The sequence below is a fragment of the Palaemon carinicauda genome, chromosome 27 (assembly GCF_036898095.1).
Source record: "Palaemon carinicauda isolate YSFRI2023 chromosome 27, ASM3689809v2, whole genome shotgun sequence".
In the NCBI taxonomy this organism is placed as follows: domain Eukaryota; kingdom Metazoa; phylum Arthropoda; class Malacostraca; order Decapoda; family Palaemonidae; genus Palaemon; species Palaemon carinicauda.
Window position 1 is genome coordinate 42904637 of NC_090751.1, and position 20443 is coordinate 42925079.

Sequence of the window (20443 nt, forward strand, 5' to 3'; positions counted from 1 at the left end):
TTGGGTTATAGTAATTCTAGATTTGATAATGTACCATGAAAATATATCACCATTACATCAAGAATACAAGAGACTAATTTAAGAAAAGGAAACTATCAGCTTCTTAATAGTGAAATAATGAGTATTTTAAGAAAAAAACTCTCTCTCTCTCTCTCTCTCTCTCTCTCTCTCTCTCTCTCTCTCTCTCTCTCTCTCTCTCTCTCTCTCTCTCTCTCTCTCTCTCTCTCTCTCTCTCCAAAATTTTTCACAAATCAAGGTTCATATTGCAACCGAACTAAACAAATGTTTGATGGCTATCAACTGTCCCTCTTATCATTCCTCTATCTCTACTGCAAAGCATATATCACTGAATACTAAAGAATTGTCTTATCTACCTTTCGCTGGTTATCTTCTCTACAAGTAATCATTTGCAACATATACAGTATTCATACATGAATTGTAGGAAAGTCTGCAGTATTTTAATCTACATTCCAACTCTTGTTCTTTTCTACTTAACGGATAAAAATTCGTGTAGGTGTATTTGTGTCTACGTGTGTTCTGTGGTTTTTGTATGGCCATCTTTCTACGAATCTTTATCTATTAGTATTCTCATTCGAGACAAGGAATGAAAGCTTGTACAGCAATTCATTCAGTCAATTTTTCTATTGTCTTGCAAAGACAAAATCTTTATTTAAGTAATTTCATTTAGCCTAATCACGCATTGCTGTTTAATCGCGTTTACTAAAACTATGAAAAAAGGCAGCTTTCTCAGGACCCTATAAGTTATTGGTCCAACTACTTACCTTAGCTAATTACCTATGGTCTTTACAATAAAAACAAACTGAAGTTTGTTTTATGGAAAATATAGAATCATAATAAAATGGGTTTTATCTTGGGCGATTCTTATGGTCCTTGATTAAAAAAAAGTTTTATTGGCCTATCTTTATTTATTCTTAGCCTTTGGATCACCATTCCACTAATGAAATATTTTGGTTTCAAAGAAATTTTCTATCCATTTTTATTACAAATCTCAATGTTCTTAATTTTTCTAAAAGCAAATAATTTCCGCCTTCATTCTTATGCGGAATTCACCCAGTCGCCCTGACTCATGTGTTACCTAACCGATGTAACAATTACACGCTTTGTCTTCAGGTTTCTTGTCTGACAATTCACCGACTGCCCATTTGATTCTGATTTTTATGAATGGAGAAAAAGAACTTCAATGAATATGGTTACCGGTTACATTTCTCTTCGTTTTCTTTTAAGATATTTATTCATCTGAACCAAAATGTACCTTGAAAGTGTCTATGTGAAGTAAGATGATCGTTACTGTAATACAAGAACAATTTCATTCAGTACGAAATGAACTCCGTATAGAAAACGGACACTAGCCAAGTTATGGTCAGGAGTAACTACGCTAATCCGTGACTGAGTTGCAGAAGCTTCATGCATGTAACCCATCCGCGGGCAGCCACCGTGACCGACGGTATAAAACCCAAGGCGCTTTGGGATTGTTGCTCACGTTGCCACAAACGACCTTCTGTCAACACACCAAGTCTACACTCCTGCGTTGCCCCCACGCACGCCCACATCTAGTCAGCAAGGTCGGTGAGTTGCATGCTTGGGCATCCCGCGGTGGGGACTCCTGCTTTCAGAAACTACTCGAACCTCTCAACTCGAGCTGTTGGCTGCCTCGTGCTGTTACTTGTCATTACTTCTTCTCTAATTCACAGTGACAGCTGCAAATGTGCTTTCAAAATGTGCTAACATTCAAGCACTGGCTTACAATTGCGGTCCAGGTGCCAGCGCTACAGGGACCTCTCGCTTAAAGAAGTTCAGCCCAAAAGTTGCTTGCAATCTCACACTTGCCAACAAAAGCCTCGGCTGCCACAACACGGTCCGCTTCCGTTTGGCACTGAGGTGTCGAGGCGCTTTCTACCTGTTTTGAAATTAGCGTTACCTTTAAGAGCCAAGCGTCACAAAATCATGATATACTTGCGCTATAAGTACAAGAATTTGCTTTTACAGTTCTTCCAAAGGTAAATTGTATTGGACAGCGCTTGCAGCTACCTTTAAGCTTATGCCTGATACTACTTTGATCCTGAGAGCACAGGCTTTGGCATATATAGCAAGAACAAGAAAAGTAATGAAATCGCGAACAAGAGAAAAAAATGCATGCGCAAAAGTTTAAGAAAATAAGCTTAAGATTTCTCATTACAGTCGAGGTTTTGCTTATGGCTTTAATTAACGTTATTTTCGCTTGTTTGTTTCATTTATAGCTTTTAAAATTAACTTAGTAAAAGGATATGTAGCGATTTCTTCAAAATGTTTTGCCATAGCCTCGGAAAATATAGTAAAAGAAAAATATCCAAGATGTTGACCATGGCCAAAATGTCCCAGGTAATTATCGCGTCAGCTTATGGAGTGTTCCTTTAAAACAAAATATTTACTGAAAAAAAGAAAATTGTGAACTCCTAATAGTTAAAGTTAACTTCTTACAAATATAAGAAAGAACTCACTTTCTTTTAGAAACCTCCCAAGTTTATAGGATATTGCATAAAAAAATCGATAAGTAAATATCCTGGAAAACCGACAGTAATTTGCTTTTACTTTTAATCTCTCCCCCATCGCCAAAATAAATCTGGTCTAGTTAGTAAATGACAAAAGATTTATAATTGGAAATTTCCATTTTTCGTAAAATTTACATCAGAAAACTCATAGAAATGTTTTCTACAGAATTGGAAATTAACATTTATTTGTATATCTTAAAAAATTTTGTAAGTCACCGGAAAGATTAATTTTTTTATTATCCCAAAAAGGACGGATAATATAACGTTTAACATCGTTTTTTTCTAGTACTAAATATATAGTTTTCATGATTTTAATTTTTCTGTGGGTTAGCAAAAAATTATCAATTTAAAAAATTTCATTCCCTCTAGTAATTTTGAGCATTTTACGTGGATTATGAATTTTTATAAACATACGGTAAGCAAATATTATAAGTCGTTTTTTTATTGATATCAATATTCATAATCATTGTTTATTAAAAAAGTCATTATCACTATTGAAAAACTGTGAGTCCGTGTTGAAATATTTTCGGTGACCGCTCAAAGATCCTCTTTTGCCCTTGAAGACGAAAAAGGTAAGTGTTTATTTTTTTTTTCTTTTTGTTTAGTGTTGAAGTCCAAGATCTACAAACATACTCACAAATCAGCGCTTACATATATTTTTAGTGAGTGAATCTTCTGTATACAACTGTGCATAAACACATACAAAAACACAGCCAGACACACATATACTGTGTGTGTGTATATTTATATATATATATATATATATATATATATATATATATATATATATATATATATATATATATATATATATATATATATATATATGCATATAGGTATATATATATATTCTTATATGCATGAATATAAGATTGTATGCACACATATGTGTGTGTATGTGTTTGATAACAGTAAAATTGAAACGCCCTAAAGAATATTACAATAAGAAAACAAAGATCTGACTATTGATATAGTTTAGGTAGGGCAAGTCCTATTTGCAATTAACTAGCTAGATCATACCAGCCACTAAATTTACAATTCATCATCAAAGACTTTCGAGTTTTGAAGTTATTATATCGTAGATTTGGGTTTGGCGAGTCTTATGCCGGAATATTAATTTTTTAAGTGTTTAGAAGCCGAACAATATAGAGAAATACCAGCGCTAAAAATCTCCTTAGTCGTTGCAGAGTTTTCAGTCGAATATGTAAGGCAGAGTGAGAACTGAACCTTAAATAGTGACAAAATAGTGACAAAAGAAGAAACATTTCGAAAACATTTGATTGAAACGCGGGATTTGTAATCTAATTATCGCAAACAAAATTACTTCATAAGATTATGTTTATAGAGGGATGTACCGTTTGTTCGACAGTGATATATCAGCATCATTTCTTGTTCAGTTAGAGGCATAAAGTAAACTATTCAGAGATAATATTTTTTTTTTCAAATCATAGATGTTGTAGAACATAGGTTTACACAATCTCCCTCAAAACTGGCATACCTGTTCTTTCCTTAAGGAAAAATAGCATAATAAATGACAATACAAGAATATATAAAGAAATGTAACGTACAATATTAAGACCCTTTTCGCTAAGTTTCAAGCTAAAAAATTTCAGAGTTTAATCAATATGGGGTACAGACTCTTTGGAAATTACATATTTTCCCATGTATTTGAGTTCGCAAGTACAGTATGAGATAATTGTTCCGTATTGTGGAAGCGTCTCATACAATAAACTCTATGTCCAGAGAAGCAAGGTCTATAGATCTTGCAGAGAAGCGCTACCTCGTCACGACGTTAAATGTATGTTCGTTGATTTTAAAGATTTTTTGGAGGGAATATATATACATCTACACTTTTCTTTATAGTATTAGCCTTTCTTCAATCAGGAGGGAAATTGCCAGAGCGAAAATCATTATTAAGTAATGATAAATGCTTTAAAATATAACTTGACTTGCAATTAGTTTAGAATTTCTTTCGTCATTGTTAATTCCTTATCCTCGAAACTCCAACTCAGTTTTCTACTTTGTGAATCGCAGTGAAAGTCTTTCAATAATCTTTCAACCGTGTATCTGTTCATCTTCCTTCGAGTTACTTTATGAAATGATGAAAAAAATCTTCCGTTATTGAATGATAAAAAAAAGGTTCATTCGCAGATGAAGTTTACAATAATAGCCCCATAATCAAATTTAATTCTTCCGCTCAACAGTCGCTGGAAACGTGTAACAAGCATATGAAGGTTGTTTCAAATTAGCCAAGTAGATTGAATTGATTTATAAGTATCTTCTATACATACACAGCATGTTAGCTAAGTTAGCAGAGTTATTTTGAGGATATCACATTTGCAAATCTCAATTTTTAAGACGTTTCCTTAAAGCTCAAAATAATGAAGTAAATTGCTTTGTTGAAAAAGGGCACTGAATATCAAGGCAAAAAAAAAAAAATTACCTAACTGGATTAAGATCTAATTATCATGAAAATATAACCTCGAAATATTTGCAACTAAATTAATCCTTTTCAGGTTCTATATGACAAAACATTTTGAGCAAAATACGACGAATTGCCTCATAAAGCAAACTGTATTCTCCGACAACCATTTTTATTAGGGAGTCATCACAAAGCTGTTGACATATCATGTGAGCTTCCACTTCTCGATGTTTTATTTAGGTACGTAGTACAGCACCACCTCAATACTGTCTTGTTTGCTTTCCGTTCTGAATCAGCTCATCTCGTTTATTACGCCTATTATTTGTGTAGAAGATTCCTGCTTTTGACAACGATACTATATTTATCTTTGCTGCTGGGACAGGCAACTGCAGATCAAAGTAATTGGTATAGTAACTAGGCTAGGTCTTGAAATGTGTCCGCCAAAAGCTCTTCCAAAAGCTTTCAAGAGTAACTAAAAGAAACGCGAGAACGGAGGATTTGACTCGAAAAGCACAAGGATATGACTTCCAGGAAATGTGTGTATTCCACTCTTTTGTCAGAGGCATTAAATTGATCTCTCACAATTTATACCAGGCGCGTGTGATCCTTCCCTTTATTCTCACTAGAGGTTTATGACTTTCTCACCTTTTTAACAAAAGGATGTAATTCACATTCCCTCTTGTAAGTTCTTAGTTCTCGAACAAGAAGTTTCTTTCTTACCTTCTTTGACAAAAACTAATGATCATTCTCCCTTTCGCTTCATGGCAGGTAAGCAGTCAAATATTTGTTTTCTTTGTTGGTCTTACACAGGAGATTCCCACCAGGCCTGTTATGCTTTTCAAAAAAGTCACCTCTTCAGAAGATCACCAATGAGTAACAACCTTTACTGGCATAAACCCGCCTGTCAGATCCTACCATAAAGTCAACTCCATACTTGCAGGCTTTCATGCAACCGTTCTTCCTAAATTCTATCAAAAATATAGCTTTTCACCAAAGCTGTAATCAGTTTCCCTTCTAGCTCATCTATCAATATTTGAAACTATTTCAGTACTACTGAAGATATTCCGTTCTCATAGGTACTTAACGACTAACTCAAAAGACCACAAGTTATTATGGCCATCATTTTCATTTCCAAATCGAAGACAATATATTTGTTAAGACAAACTTTTACATAAAACTACTATACAACAGTAACTACCTAAGTTAAAGAGAATATATATCTTTTATTATTTCTATTTTACCAAGTATTTCAACTTTGATTTCCACCTTTTCTTCATTCAGCCGAGAGTAAATGATATGTCAAGAGTGATTTTTAATCCGCTTTATGAGAAAGTCAAATATCTTTTCGTTGCCTCGATATTCTCATCTGTATTCCTACTCTATCAATTTTTTGACGCAACATCTTCATGTCAGTATAATATTACATCAGTATTATTAATGGAGCTTTCAATGTGTACTCTTGTCTAGACAATCAAAATATGTTGCAAAATAAAATAAAATAATCTATAAAATCGTCAAGCGAATGCTCAAGAAATTCATAGGAAAAATAACTTATTTTTTCTCACGATAGGAAACGCTTCTCACTCACAGCAACCCATAATAGTTATTCTAAATGCAAGTCTAAAAAGTTTCTTATTTGTAAGTCTAAAAGTTTCTTTTTAGAAAGTCTAAAAGTTTCGTTTTTGCAAGTTTTGTTATACATTCACGTGTAAATTTGGTGTTTATTATTCTTCTGTAATCTGTGAATGAATCTAGACATTTATGTATATTTCTATGCATGTATGTGGAGTGCAAAACACCTGAGATCTTCAAGAAGTGCGAAAAATATAATGGAAACTCGATACAATATTTCCTCATATTGTTGAATAGCGCTGAAGAGCAGATGGATTATATTAGACATAACCCCACATTGTTAACTGACACCGAATAGCTTATATTCTTTGCAAACTTTATACGGCTGTTGAGTTCAACGGAAACCGGTTAGTCTGTGCAACAGGGACTAAAAAAAAGAAAAAAAATCTGGCTGGTGGGGGGTGGGGGGGGTGGGGTAGTGGGCTAATGTCCGCGGAAACCGTGACGGGTAAAACATGGTTATGAAATTACAGAAGATTAAGATAATCTTGTCAAAGTTGTTTTTAGACACGGTGAAAGGGTGGTGATGATGGTGAGAGTGAAGGCAAATGGTGAGAATGACAGCGAAAGAGAGTTGTTAAATAAAGGGCGACATAGAAGCAAAACAGTTAAGATTCGAATGAAACTTGTCCAGATGTCAATTTAGAAACTTGTATTGCGAAAATACCTTATCAATTTTAATGGGGTTTAAATCATTAATGATCTGATTAACTTATGGGATACATAACTGTGGTAATATTGAGTGTACTGTAATTTCCAGTTTAACAATAATAGCAGAATTTTATTAGCATTAATCATAATACGACTTATTGATAGGAAAGCATGACACCCCATATGTCCAGAATCCTCTACAAAGAGAGAGAGAGAGAGAGAGAGAGAGAGAGAGAGAGAGAGAGAGAGAGAGAGAGAGAGAGAGAGAGAGAGAGAGATACATATATATATATACATTATATATATATATATATATATATATATATATATATATATATATATATATATATATATATATATATATATATATATATATATATATATATATATACACACACATACATAAAACACTCCACCACAACCCTTGCTGGATTAGCTATGAGAAAGAATCGATAAGACCCACTAATTGGGAAGTCAACACTCTGCCAAATTCACCAAAGATTTTTGCAGATAAAATCCTTATGAATTCCGTGGTAAATTGATCGCACGGGGAGATAAGCCTTTCCCAGAAATGACTGAATGGATAAAGCCCAACTGAAATAAACTAGTGGAAACTTTTGCCTCCCTGTACTGAAGGGGACTAACTAAGTGATATACAATTTATTTGCTGTGAAGCTTTATTTCAACCGACAAGCTTGATTATAAAAATTCTAATAGTTGGTCCTTTTAACTCTTCTACCTTTGACAAAATTCTAGTTACTTGAAGTATTTGCAAATTGACGCAATGTTTATTTTCTTAAACTTGGATAGAAAATAAGAAATTTTTGAAGAATCTTTTGTTCTCTGGATGTGGCTAAAAAAAAACTCGATTGTTGTTATGCAGCGATGCGTTGCATAACGATATCTTATATCTTTACAGAGTTTTTTTCTTGTAATATTTTGGCACAATTTTCACAGTACCTAATCGCTAGTGTCTTGATGGGTTCTATCTTTGCTTTACAAAATCTTGCCGATAAGATATCTCGGACATCCTCACCTCTTCTTCTGTCATTTCAGACCTTAAAAGAATAGCTGATCAAGTCCGGACTCTGACCAGACTATTCCTATAAATTTTCTTCGTCAAACGATGGTCTCGCTGTTTATCATCTGAAGACACAAACTTCCTCCAATGTTCCCCTGAACCAAATTAAAGAGAATCCTATTTCAAACTGCTTGGCAACACCGGCCAATCAGAAGACCCCACGAACTAGTTCGAGACCTAGAAACTGAATTTGGTGGTTTTCTGTCTCTCTATCGGATATCCTGCACCTGCCACCCAACCCTCGTCTTTCACAGTTGGGCTTATTACTCATCCTAGATTTCAGACCTACTTATTATCTATCCCGATCATTTTACTTTTTTTTAACATTATGCTTGTAAACTTTAGAAATAATCTCAGCTTCATTAAAGGTTACTCATGAGTGGCAAAGTCAAGAGCCAGGACCAAGCAGATGATACTAATAATTAGGCAGGCAGACATACTGTAAGGACCAATAAAGGCCTCACATTGGATGTTAAGGTCCCACTTGCCATGAAATCTATCAAGCTGTAAGCACATATCTAACTTGAGACCTGCAAATTTCCAGGTGCAAAATATCATCGAAATAAGAAATAAAGTTTGGAATTAAATCCTCTCCCCAGGTTACAAAAATTCACCTCTTGCCTACAGGTCTTATGATATACGGGAGACTAGAAGTTCAATGTTTTTTCTTATTTATAGTAAATGATGTGCCAGTATCTATCGGGCCCAGTAACGCTCGCAGAAAGATTCTTATAAAATCTAAAAGTAAATGTACAAAATGAGATTTAGAAGCCCACAAAATAAGAAATAGTGCAGCCTATATCAAAACAAAAACGAAAAGTCAAAAGAAATTTATCAAGGAAGAAGAATTCCAAATCACTCAAGTAACAAATATTACTTCAGCTTTACCAAGTAAATATTCAACGCTCAAAACGAAATCGCAAAATTAATTGAATATTCACCAAGTACGAAAGTCACAGCAAAATTATGAAGGCGTTTCATGCAAAATATTGCCTATCTGAGAGTCCATTTTTAAGCCTCTACAAAACAACAAAAACACCAAATGTGTAATAAACACTCTTACAAAATCTACAGGAAATCCCAAAATATCACTCTTATGTACAATTAGATTCTATTTTCAGAAGCAAGGGGGAAAGAGATAGGGATTAATCAGCGGAAACATTGCAATGCATCTCCTCGAAAAACAGGAAAGGGAAAATCATCCCAGGATAAGGGTAAAATTATGTCCCCTCATCGATCTGCATTCTGAATGCCTTCATTCGTTCTCAGAAGTGATGACTATATATGACAGCGTTGCTTCGGGGCCGAGCAAAATCGTTATTTTCAATGGGTTGTGTATACCTATTTATGAATGGAGAAATATTCGAAACGAGGAGATATATTGACTGATGATGAGCTATAAATAGTACCTGCGTAATGAACAATGAATACACTTCCATTTCCTATCTATAAAACAGGTTTTATAACGACTGAAGTCGTCCACTGTAATTAAAACTCCACTGTTCCCAGGAAGGACCACCCAAATCTACAGTCGGTGCATTCATCCGAGGATTTTAGGAAATAGAGGTTGGGGAATGAATGAATAATTCATACATGAGAATTCCTAGTAATCCAGATTCAGTAAATCATCTATATTATTTGCGTTCAGTATTAAATATATGAATAACATGCAAAGCTACAGAGTTAATGCTTCATCGCGAGCGTAATCAAGTAATTACTCAAAAGGAAATAGTTCAGAGAGGAGCGTTACTACAATTATTTCACAAGCATTACAGACTTTGCTATTGTTGAACAAACATCATCGTCTCCTTAATTGCTAAATATCTGATAGAAGATTGATTTGATATAATTTGAGTGTCGTGAAAAAACACCAATCGCGTTAGCTAGGTATTTATGGTTATGGATAGATATACTCTTAATTCCGTTTCATCTAACTACACAGTTATATACCGTATGTTTCATAATAACTAGATGATACCATCTCTAAAATTTCAGTTGTTCCTCGATTTTACTAACGCCTGTACATCCAAAACTATATTTGCTATTAGACATTGGATGAAATGTGTAAAAGCAAGGCATTGATTCTGTTAGTCTGGCAGTGTTGATTTTTTATTCATAGAAAATAACTTTGAAATAATTCCTTCGATCTGCTGTGATTTTAGGTACGTAACGATCAATGTTATCCTTAGATATTTCAATGTTCCTATGGTATTATCCATTCAAATGCCATGGATTTGGTTTTCAGTAAGAAGTAGACCATTTATTCATAAAATATTGTCACTTGAAACACCTGAGTAAAATCAAATCTAATTCATTTCTAAAAAGCTAATCGCATTAAAACATTTGGGAATATTTATATCTAATAACCTTTGTCAATTAACGTCTTAGATTTGTAATTAACAAAGATGTAAAGCAAAGGAATGCATTTCATGAACGAGGCTTTTTATAAAGTGATAAAACCAAGAGAATAGCAATTGATCCGATACCAGACATAGCCAGGATGTCTGACGTTTCGGTTTTGCTTTGCAGTATGCACCCGCCTGTCGGAACAGGATACTCAGGAACTTACCAGTCCTCTGGAGGATACGGTAGTACTGGAGGTTATACAGGGACTGGTACTGGATACACAGGGACTGGTACTGGATACACAGGATCTAGTACTGGATACACAGGATCTGGTACTGGATACACAGGTTCAACAGGAGGATATACAGGAACTAGCGGAGGCTACGGAGGAACCGGCACTGGGTACACAGGATCAACCGGAGGTTATACAGGAACCGGCGGCGGATATACTGGAACCAGTGGAGGATTTAGTAGCACTGGGGGATATACCGGAACTAGCAGGGAATTTACAGGCACAGGAACTGGCACTGGATATACAGGCTCTGGAGGATATACAGGATCTGGGGGATATACTGGGACTAGCGGATACACCGGATCAGGAAGCTTTACAGGAACTACTGGATATACAGGAACTAGTGGATACACAGGCTCCGGTAGTTATTCAGGACCTAGTTCATATACAGGCGGCGGATTTTCACACAGCACACACGCCATGCAGCAGCAACAGCACCAAATGCCACCACCCGTTCCTCCCTTCTCCAGGCCTAGGCCAACATACCCACCAAAGCATGTAAGTACACATGGCTATCTCTCTCTCTCTCTCTCTCTCTCTCTCTCTCTCTCTCTCTCTCTCTCTCTCTCTCTCTCTCTCTCTCAGAATAGTAAGGCTATGACTGCTATAAAAATAGATGTTAAGTGACGTTTATTTATCATAAGCCAGCTAAAATGACTTATTTTACATTAATATTTTCCCTGCCCTCCCATTCCAAAATCTCCAGGAACATGAATATGAAGAGGAACGCCAATATGGCCGTGGCCGAGAGCGATACCATGCTCGGGAAGTGGCCATGCGCGCTTGCTTCGACATGATGCGCCGAAGATACAACGAGATGCCTGCGGACCCTGCCCAAAACTTCCCAGCTCTCAGTACGTACTACAATTGTTATAATTAAATGAAATGTAAGATAAATTCAGTTCCTGTTACATTTTTTTATCATAGATTTTAAAATCTGTAACATTTAAACTTCGGAGCCAGCAAATTGATTAACAGCCAGTCTGCGAGGGTAATTACTATTTACAATATGATTAAGCATGTTTATTGATTAAAAAAAAATGGGCGCGTTTCGTAATCACTGTTTCGCCTAGACGTCATGAAATACACATTTTCCTTTTGAAATGTCTCCTATTGTCAGTTTCGTAGTTTATTGAACACTACTACCCTATATCATCACAATTCTAGGAGGTGCAAGTAAAATGGCCATGTCCCATCACCTTAATTCAGTTATGCATAAAATCATGCGGTTATACCTTACAAACGCGGTAGATGATGACTATACTATTACACAAAACAGTAAATATAAAGCATTGCAACAATGAAGACTTCAACATATTGTTTACCTTACAGCTCACCACCCAGGTGTTCCTGCCGACATCCTTCGAGTAGAACACGTAGATTTCCGTCCCCAGGAGAACGCCAAGGACCACAGGACCTTCCAATACGAACTTGTGCAAGACCATGACAGGCCAACACCAGTGTACCGTCGAGGTCAAGCCTTCTACCTCTCCCTGGTAAGTAAAAGACGAAAAAGTAAACAATTATTTTCGATATTGGTTGTTTGCAATACAAAGTGCTTAATGATTGTTTTATGACCGTTGAAGGATCCATAAACTTATAAATTCATTTTCCAATCCTTTATTGAGACATGTGCCAAACTAAGCCTTGATAAATAATCTACTGTAAAAACGTTTTTATTTTGGTTTAAGTGGTGCTTAAATATAGTTAAAATGCACCTGTCTCTAAAGTTATACAACCTTTGTTAACAATGCTTAAGTAAAAATAAGGATGATTCTTACAAATTAGTGACAGACCAGTTTATTTTTTCTTTATTTCATGAATATCTGAGACTATAACTATCATTTTAAACATCTATCCTGAAGATGACCCGCGAGAGAGACTTCGACTGCACCCGTGACAACCTCTACTTGAACTTCTACTACGGCCCCAACCCATCAGTGCCAAAACGTACCCGCATCGTCCTCCCTGTCACCATCCAGAAAGAATTTACCAAGGGACCACAGAAGTGGGATGTTCGCATCCACGCCCAGGACGCTCGCAACCTCACTCTCCAGGTAAGGGAAGAATGAAATATATCCGAATTTCTGAAATATGAAAACAGATAATAAATGCATGCGACTTTAGAACGGGATTTGCAACCAAGTCGTTTCTTTGTCCTTTTCAGATTCACATTCCAGCCACTTGCCCCGTGGGTGTTTGGCGCTGTGTGTTGGAAACTGCAACAAGGAACTATCCCAAATCCAGGACACAGTACCGTGCTCCTGAGGATATCTTCATTATTTTCAATCCATTCTGCAGAGGTCAGTTTTCGATACACACATGTTCTCGAAGATTGCTTCATTCACAACGAACTTCTCTTAACTTTTAAAAAGGGCAGCTTTATTCAGGAATCACGGCATTTGACCGATTTCCAGAAAAATAAGCTATAAGCAAAATCAATTTAACTTACAGCCCATTTTCATGGATGAATAATTGATCGTTTTCTCAGTTTTTCATGATAGTAGAAGCGGTCTCATCTTTTTCCCTGATAATAAAACCATTATTATTTTCATATTTATCATGACAGACGACGCTGTGTACATGGAGAACGACGCCCAGCGAAGTGAGTACACGATGAACGATTCAGGCAAAGTCTACATGGGAGGATCAAAGCACACTCATGGCCGCCCTTGGGTCTATGGACAATTCGACGACTGCGTCCTGCCCGCTGCCTGCGTCCTCCTGGAGATGTCAAGGTTGACACATGCCGAAAGAGGAAACCCCGTAAAGGTGTCCAAGGCCATCTGCGCAATGGTAAGCACTGTCTGGTAGTTCGTAGTATATTTTTTTTCTTAATATAAGGATTACCATATTATAATAAGATATTGATTTCTTTAGGGCGGATTATGATTTAAAGGCCAGACAGCTAGATAAGCACCATTCAAACTGGTGTACCATATAAAAGCCCACTAAATTTCCACTCGCCTAAACTAGAAAATGTCTCAAAATCAATGACTATGAAAATCAAACTCATTCTAAAGCATAAGGTTTATATGTATAACTCTCTCTCTCTCTCTCTCTCTCTCTCTCTCTCTCTCTCTCTCTCTCTCTCTCTCTCTCTCTCTCTCTCTCAGGTAGCCTACATTATTTTTGCGGATATCGGGTTGTGAATAATGACGGCAAACTTTGATCTGCGAGTTACATAACTTGAAAATATCGTTTTTCCAAACACCATCCTTAAGTTTTTTAGTTTCACGGGGAGAAACTAATGTTAATCTAATATTATCGATATATTTTTTTACGTTGATATTATCTTAAGAGGCGATTTTATTTTTTAATTCTAATCGACTGATGCAAAAAGTGCCAAGCTCCAATCTTCTTGCTCAAGTAGAAAAGTATTCAGATTCATTCAGGAATCAACGAGTTTTCATTCACTGGACGAATAAACGATCTCTTCCGTCTTTCTCTCCTCTACAGATCAAGGCTTCACGCAACCACCGACGGGACTACGAGGATTCTGACGGCATCATTGAACCTTACTACGAGGATGACTTCCGCGGAGGACAGAATCCTCACCTCTGGACAGGCTCCGTCAAGATCATCGAAGAATTCCTGTACCAAGGCGCCACACCTGTCAAATACGCCCACTGCTGGGTCATGGCTGCTCTCATGACGACCTGTGAGTACCGATTCTCTCTCTGAGGTTAAAACATCATTTCACTCCCTAATTGATATTCAGTGGAAGAAGTACCTACCTCTAGTTCGTACGAGAACAATTAGTGCAGCTAATAATTTATTCACATTTTCTGAAGTAGTCATGGACATCTTAAGAACGTATCTATCCATCTATCTAGGTTTCGTCAAAGTAAAATCATATCCAAATTAGATTAACAAATCTCTTTAAAGGAAGGAGAAAAGGGTTTTAATAGGTTATAGAACTACGGCCGAAAAAAAAAATTAATTTTTACCATCAAATAAAATAACTTCTCTCAATTAATCATTTCGAGCCGTATTAAGATATAGAGAAGTATCTTAAGTAAAGAAACACCAACATAGCAAAATAGTAACTTACATTATTATTCTACCACACCAATAAACACGTCATCTCTCCACAGTCTGCCGTGCCTTTGGCATGCCCTCAAGACCTACTACAGCCATCACAGCAGCCTTTGAAACCCAGGATACTCTTACCATCGACCGCTATGTTGATCGCTTCGGAGATATCGTAAGTCACTTTTCATTGGCATTTACAGTCCCGTATAGTTCTAGTCTTGGAAACACCCAAGGGATATTTCATTTCTGAAATGTGTTGATTAATCCTTCAAGGTTAATATAATGCGCACAAAAATAAGGGAATACATTCTTTTGTATTTTTGAATATCTTAAAATTTTACTTCTTTTGGTTAAGATTGGATAGCGAATATTAACATCTACAACGAGTGTATTCTAAGAAATGTAAAGTTCATACAAAAGATTCACGATGCTTTTTTACAAAACCGCTGTTATCGGGTATTATCTTTGGAACTGCAATAGTTTTATCTTATCGTTGTTTGGCAACTTGCAACAAACTCAAAGCGACCTTTACCCTTCTTCAGATTGAACGTGGCCCAGGACGTGACCAGCCCGACGCCTTGTGGTCATTCCATACATGGTGTGACGTGTGGATGACCCGACCTGATCTCCCATCCGGTTACTCAGGCTGGCAGACACTTGACCCCTCCAGGGCCTATTACAGGGACAGTATGTAAAACTTCCATAAACTTGTAAATTACACCAGTGACTTTTATGAATATTTTCTCGTCATAAAATTGCAACTGCCGATGACTACAAAATTCTCCTATAAGCTTTAATTCATGTTTTTATCGGAACAGATTATTTAAGGTACTTAATGTAATATTTTTCACTCCCTGAAGGATACTCAGGCGGTTGTGGACCATGCTCGGCTGAGGCCGTGAGAAAGGGAGATGTCGGTTACTCTCACGAGACCGCAGCTCTCTTCTCCTGCCTCAACGCCTACGTCAGATACTACTTCGAGGATGATGACTCAGAATGGGGATACTCACCTTTCAGGCAATACAGGTATTGGAGTCGTTGGACGAGTATTATAGTATTATCAAATGCAGTGCAAGGTGATAATATAATAATAAAGCAGAGAGAAATAGTCATGATATTTCCTCTTAATGATAATGCTATCCGCATAATTAAACCTATCTTTGTGCTACATGCCAGGGACTGATTACACTTCTAACATACCAAATGTTTTATCTGAAATTAATCAAATTCTAATCTCTAATCTTATTCAATATAACCATCGTAATATAGAACCTAAGCTTTGACCCAACCAGCTGCTGCACATGACCCTGCTTTTCTGCCTCATCCTGCAGGTTCCCAATCTGTCGCTCCATCCTGACGAAGGCCGTTGGCCGATATGACGACGAAGGCGAAGGAGACAACGAGGATGTGACCAAGACCTACCGTGACATTGAGAGATCTGAACCCGAGAGGTTTACTGTCTTCAACGCCTGCAGGGGAATGAGGAAAGACCACGTCTACTACGATTACCAGGTAACGGAAGTAATACTGGTTCTAGTAGAGCGTTGCCGTCGTTGTGGAAAATATTTCTAATTGAATCACAATAAGCCTAACTTGATTATTTTATATCTTTTCATTCTTATGTATCAAATTAGTGTTGGAACACAATAAATGATGAATTGTTTAAAGATCGCATAGTGTTTGGCACACTTAGTGCGTGACATTCGCCCACGAAAATGTAAATATATATCTTATAATTCTAAAGTAGCCTATTAGTTGAATATGGAAAAGAAATCACGAGTAGATACCTTGAAGAAGAAAGTGAATATATATGTTGCATTATATAATTTATTTATTACTTTTTAAATGAAAATGCGGGAGATTTGAACGGTCGGGAATAGACTACATATATGTATTATTTGTATATCTATCTTGCATAACTATGCAAGTAGTCCACCATTTTTTCTTAATGATTACCAAACCATATTAATTCTTAGCTTTATACTACCGAGCATTAAAGGATATTGTCGACAAATAGGAAAATTATTAAATTGTTGTGTCCCTAAATGTTTTTTTTTCAAAGGTTTAAGGATGTCTTACAACAGTAGACCTCTTTCGTTAAAATCCCTTGAGGAAAATTGGATTTCTGCTTGGTTTAAAGAACCCTGATAATCACTTTCTTTCTTTTCTTCTTACAGACGGACCTTACTCTTATCATAATAGCTGATGCTGACAGCCTCTCTCAGTCTACATACAATTGGCTATAATTATTGGATGAAATTAAGTGACGAGTCTTTGATGAATTAAATCTTGATACAACTAAATTTCCTCGACTGTATTTTGGCCATTCAATTCTTTTTGTAAATTTTTTGAAACATTCAGTGTTAATTTTTTTCTTTAAGTTTAGAAACCTTTCACTGATGACAGTAATACTTTTGAAAAGATTTAACTGATGACAGTAATGCTTTTGAGATGATTTCAGATACTCTTCAAAGTTAGAGCTACTTCCTCGCAGTAGAAATATTTTGCTTTTATTATCTGTCATCTAAAATCTCAAAACATAGACGGACTTAATGTTTTTTTTCTAATTTCACTCTAATTTTGTCCTTCCAAAGAATCAGACATGATTTTTGTAAATAAAAAAATTTCCTTACATTCACTCCCAAAAATCCTATAATGTATCCATCTTGGTTCCTTCCAATTTTACCATAATTGTGAAAGGATGTTCCTTCTTCCCCACAACCTTCATCCCCGTCAGGAATACCACCTGAAGCAACTCTTCCTCCTCTCGCAGGAGCAGGGATCCTTCGACGTGGCCTTCGAGTTCATCGAGCCCCATAAGGTTGCCGCTGGACAGACCATGTCGGTCACCCTCAACGTCCATAACAACTCGACCGAAACCCGCACAATCCAGGCCACCGTCTCTGCTAGGTATGAGGGTCCATAGTAAAAAGTTCTCGATTTCATTTTTTACAGCCATAAATAAAAGAATTTGACTAGTTTCAACTTATGATGCCAATTCGTTCAGCATTTCAAGGAACGTATTATTTCATTAACCTTTAGTACTGAGTAGTTGAATGTCTGCATAATCTATATCTATTTTTTTTAAGTTATCCGAATTCATCAGCTCATCTAAACATTAAAAGTTCAATATATACGAAATTTTACTACGAAATTATTTTCTGGTATACGAAAATTAAATTGACAACGTTCACGATATTCGAAAAGGCAATCTTTCTTAAACAAAACTCTCTTTATCTTCCACCAGGAGCAACTTCTACACCGGCGTCCAAGGAACCCACCTGAAGAGGGTCACCGGTCAATTCACTCTAGCCGGAGGGCAGAAGGATACTCTGACATTGCGACTTGACCCCTCAGAGTACCAGGACCGCCTAGTCGACATGGGCTTCCTTAAACTGACAGCCACTGGCCACGTCACCGAGAGCAAGCAGTCCTACATCGATGAACTGGACTTCCAGTTCGACAAGCCAAGGATGAGCATCGAGGTGAGATTCTTCTTCTCTTCTGGATTAAGTTGAAATTTGAATGCATGGTCCATGACTTATAAACGATATTTCATTGATCACTTATACTGGAGCATATGTTATTTACAAAGGCAGGACGTATTAGCCTATGAAATTTTAAATTCATTGCCAAAAACTTGTATTTTTAATGAAACTATAAAAAAGATAACAGAAGAAACGATTTTCTCACTTAACACACCATACGCCAACAGGTAGCCGAATGCCAGGTTGGCCAAGAATGCACTGCCACCTTCACCTTCAGCAATCCTCTGGACGTATCCTTGACCGACTGCTTCTTCTCCATGGAAATCGGCGGATCTTACAGACCACGAACATTCCGCATCAACCGAGAGGTTCGTTCCAGGGAGACATTCACCTACAGCCAGACGTTTGTGCCTCGCCGTTCAGGAGACCGGCGCCTTGTGGCAACATTCACTTCCCGCCAATTGCATGACGTCACTGGTTCTCGCAAGCTGACCATCCGAGACTAAGCATGTCTCAAGTAACTGCAGAAAGCTGATGATGATGATGATGATGATGACGATGATTGTGAAAATGATGAAGATAACACCATATTATCATATGAGACGTACATACAAAGATCTAAGGGTGTCATATGTTAATGAATCATTTGAAATCACAGATTTCACAGTCAAAACCATTTTCTCTTCCCACGAGGTACCATGATACGAACAAACATGTAGGCAGTATACAATTGATAGTATTTAATAACACTCGAAAGGATTTCAGTATCATCGTCGGTACAGCGTAAAATGAAATGCCAGCTCCGACGACTTTGTGTTTGTTCGTGATGTGGTAGTTTGTAAAACCAACATGCAAAATACTCAATTTACTTTTACACTCGGTATGTGGGGCCTACGCATTTATGGAAACATTACATACACTTACATACACTTCAAGGAATACACGGACAGTGGCAACGTGAGTCTATAGTTAACTTGATTATTTAAGAAAAAATAAGAAAAATGCCTAAAATACGTAGAACTGGGGAATGCAGCGCTTTTAGAGAAAAAAAAATACTTGGATTTTCAAATAATGTGTGTGACATAATTCAAACTTACTTATATTTTAGGGCAATGATGCAGATATAGATGGACTACTTAATGGTAAGCATTTTTGCAAATACAGTAGGGACTGTATCCATGCACGCAAAGTATTATTATATATGTTATTCCTTCTTAGTCGCAATCATTAGATAAGAATTAATTACGAAATAGTAGTTGGCATACTATACAACACACACGGCATGTACGCACATATTCACAGTGCTTTACAGTGGAGAGGTTATAAAGTGCAGAGAGAGAGAGAAGCTTTACCTGAAAATAATACCCTCAGCCCTAACAAGCAACACAATGGAACCGAAAACTACTGCAAGTGACTGTCAGCATTCAGTGAGACTAAACGAGAAAAGGGGTGAAATGGCCCTCAATGGCAAATGGTCGTACACATGAACCCATACTTAAAATGGTATACGAAGTGCAGCTCACTTATAACCTCCCACTATGATCGCACACAACAAAACACCAATACCGTAGCCATACCAAAGCCCAACCAAATCGGATTAAAATGTTGACGACCAAATGCTTGTTATTGGACAAAGGCAGTGTCGGTTCGTTTTCTTTTAAGCATAAGCCTTCTCCATAGAAAATGGTCACATTATTTAGAGCGTGAACGTCGCTTTGAAGCCCCAAACTGTTATAGAAAATGGAAGTAGATAACAAAGTAAAAAACGACAAAAAAAAATATATAAAAGTATTATTTAAGAGAATAAAAGCTCGGGGATATGGCTATGGGGATGTCATAAATAATGTGCTTACATTGGACGTAAAAATGTGATATGAATAGCCTGAGAATAAGGTTATTTGATCCTGTTCAGTATGATTTGTTTCTTTTTGCAGAGTAACTCATAAT

General features: G+C 36.6%; 1 protein-coding gene across 2 annotated transcripts in view; it reads left to right on the top strand.

Annotated features, from left to right (window-relative positions):
• The first annotated feature begins 1443 nt into the window (after positions 1 to 1443).
• The window catches only part of LOC137620705 (hemocyte protein-glutamine gamma-glutamyltransferase-like), a 19348-nt gene continuing 348 nt past the window's right edge, over positions 1444 to 20443 (top strand). The window contains exons 1-15 of one of the 2 annotated variants that reach the window (XM_068351055.1): positions 1444 to 1583; positions 10865 to 11471; positions 11680 to 11827; positions 12306 to 12469; positions 12839 to 13030; positions 13141 to 13276; positions 13543 to 13769; positions 14433 to 14634; positions 15071 to 15180; positions 15551 to 15695; positions 15869 to 16034; positions 16340 to 16520; positions 17746 to 17918; positions 18256 to 18493; positions 18724 to 20443. The exon at positions 18724 to 20443 is cut by the window's right edge and continues 348 nt beyond it. In XM_068351055.1, coding sequence (XP_068207156.1) covers positions 10866 to 11471; positions 11680 to 11827; positions 12306 to 12469; positions 12839 to 13030; positions 13141 to 13276; positions 13543 to 13769; positions 14433 to 14634; positions 15071 to 15180; positions 15551 to 15695; positions 15869 to 16034; positions 16340 to 16520; positions 17746 to 17918; positions 18256 to 18493; positions 18724 to 19002 — 2967 coding nt within the window. In that variant the 5' untranslated portion in view covers positions 1444 to 1583; position 10865 and the 3' untranslated portion in view covers positions 19003 to 20443. The remainder of the gene's footprint in view (positions 1584 to 10864; positions 11472 to 11679; positions 11828 to 12305; positions 12470 to 12838; positions 13031 to 13140; positions 13277 to 13542; positions 13770 to 14432; positions 14635 to 15070; positions 15181 to 15550; positions 15696 to 15868; positions 16035 to 16339; positions 16521 to 17745; positions 17919 to 18255; positions 18494 to 18723) is intronic. The other variant, XM_068351056.1, reaches the window with a different exon arrangement.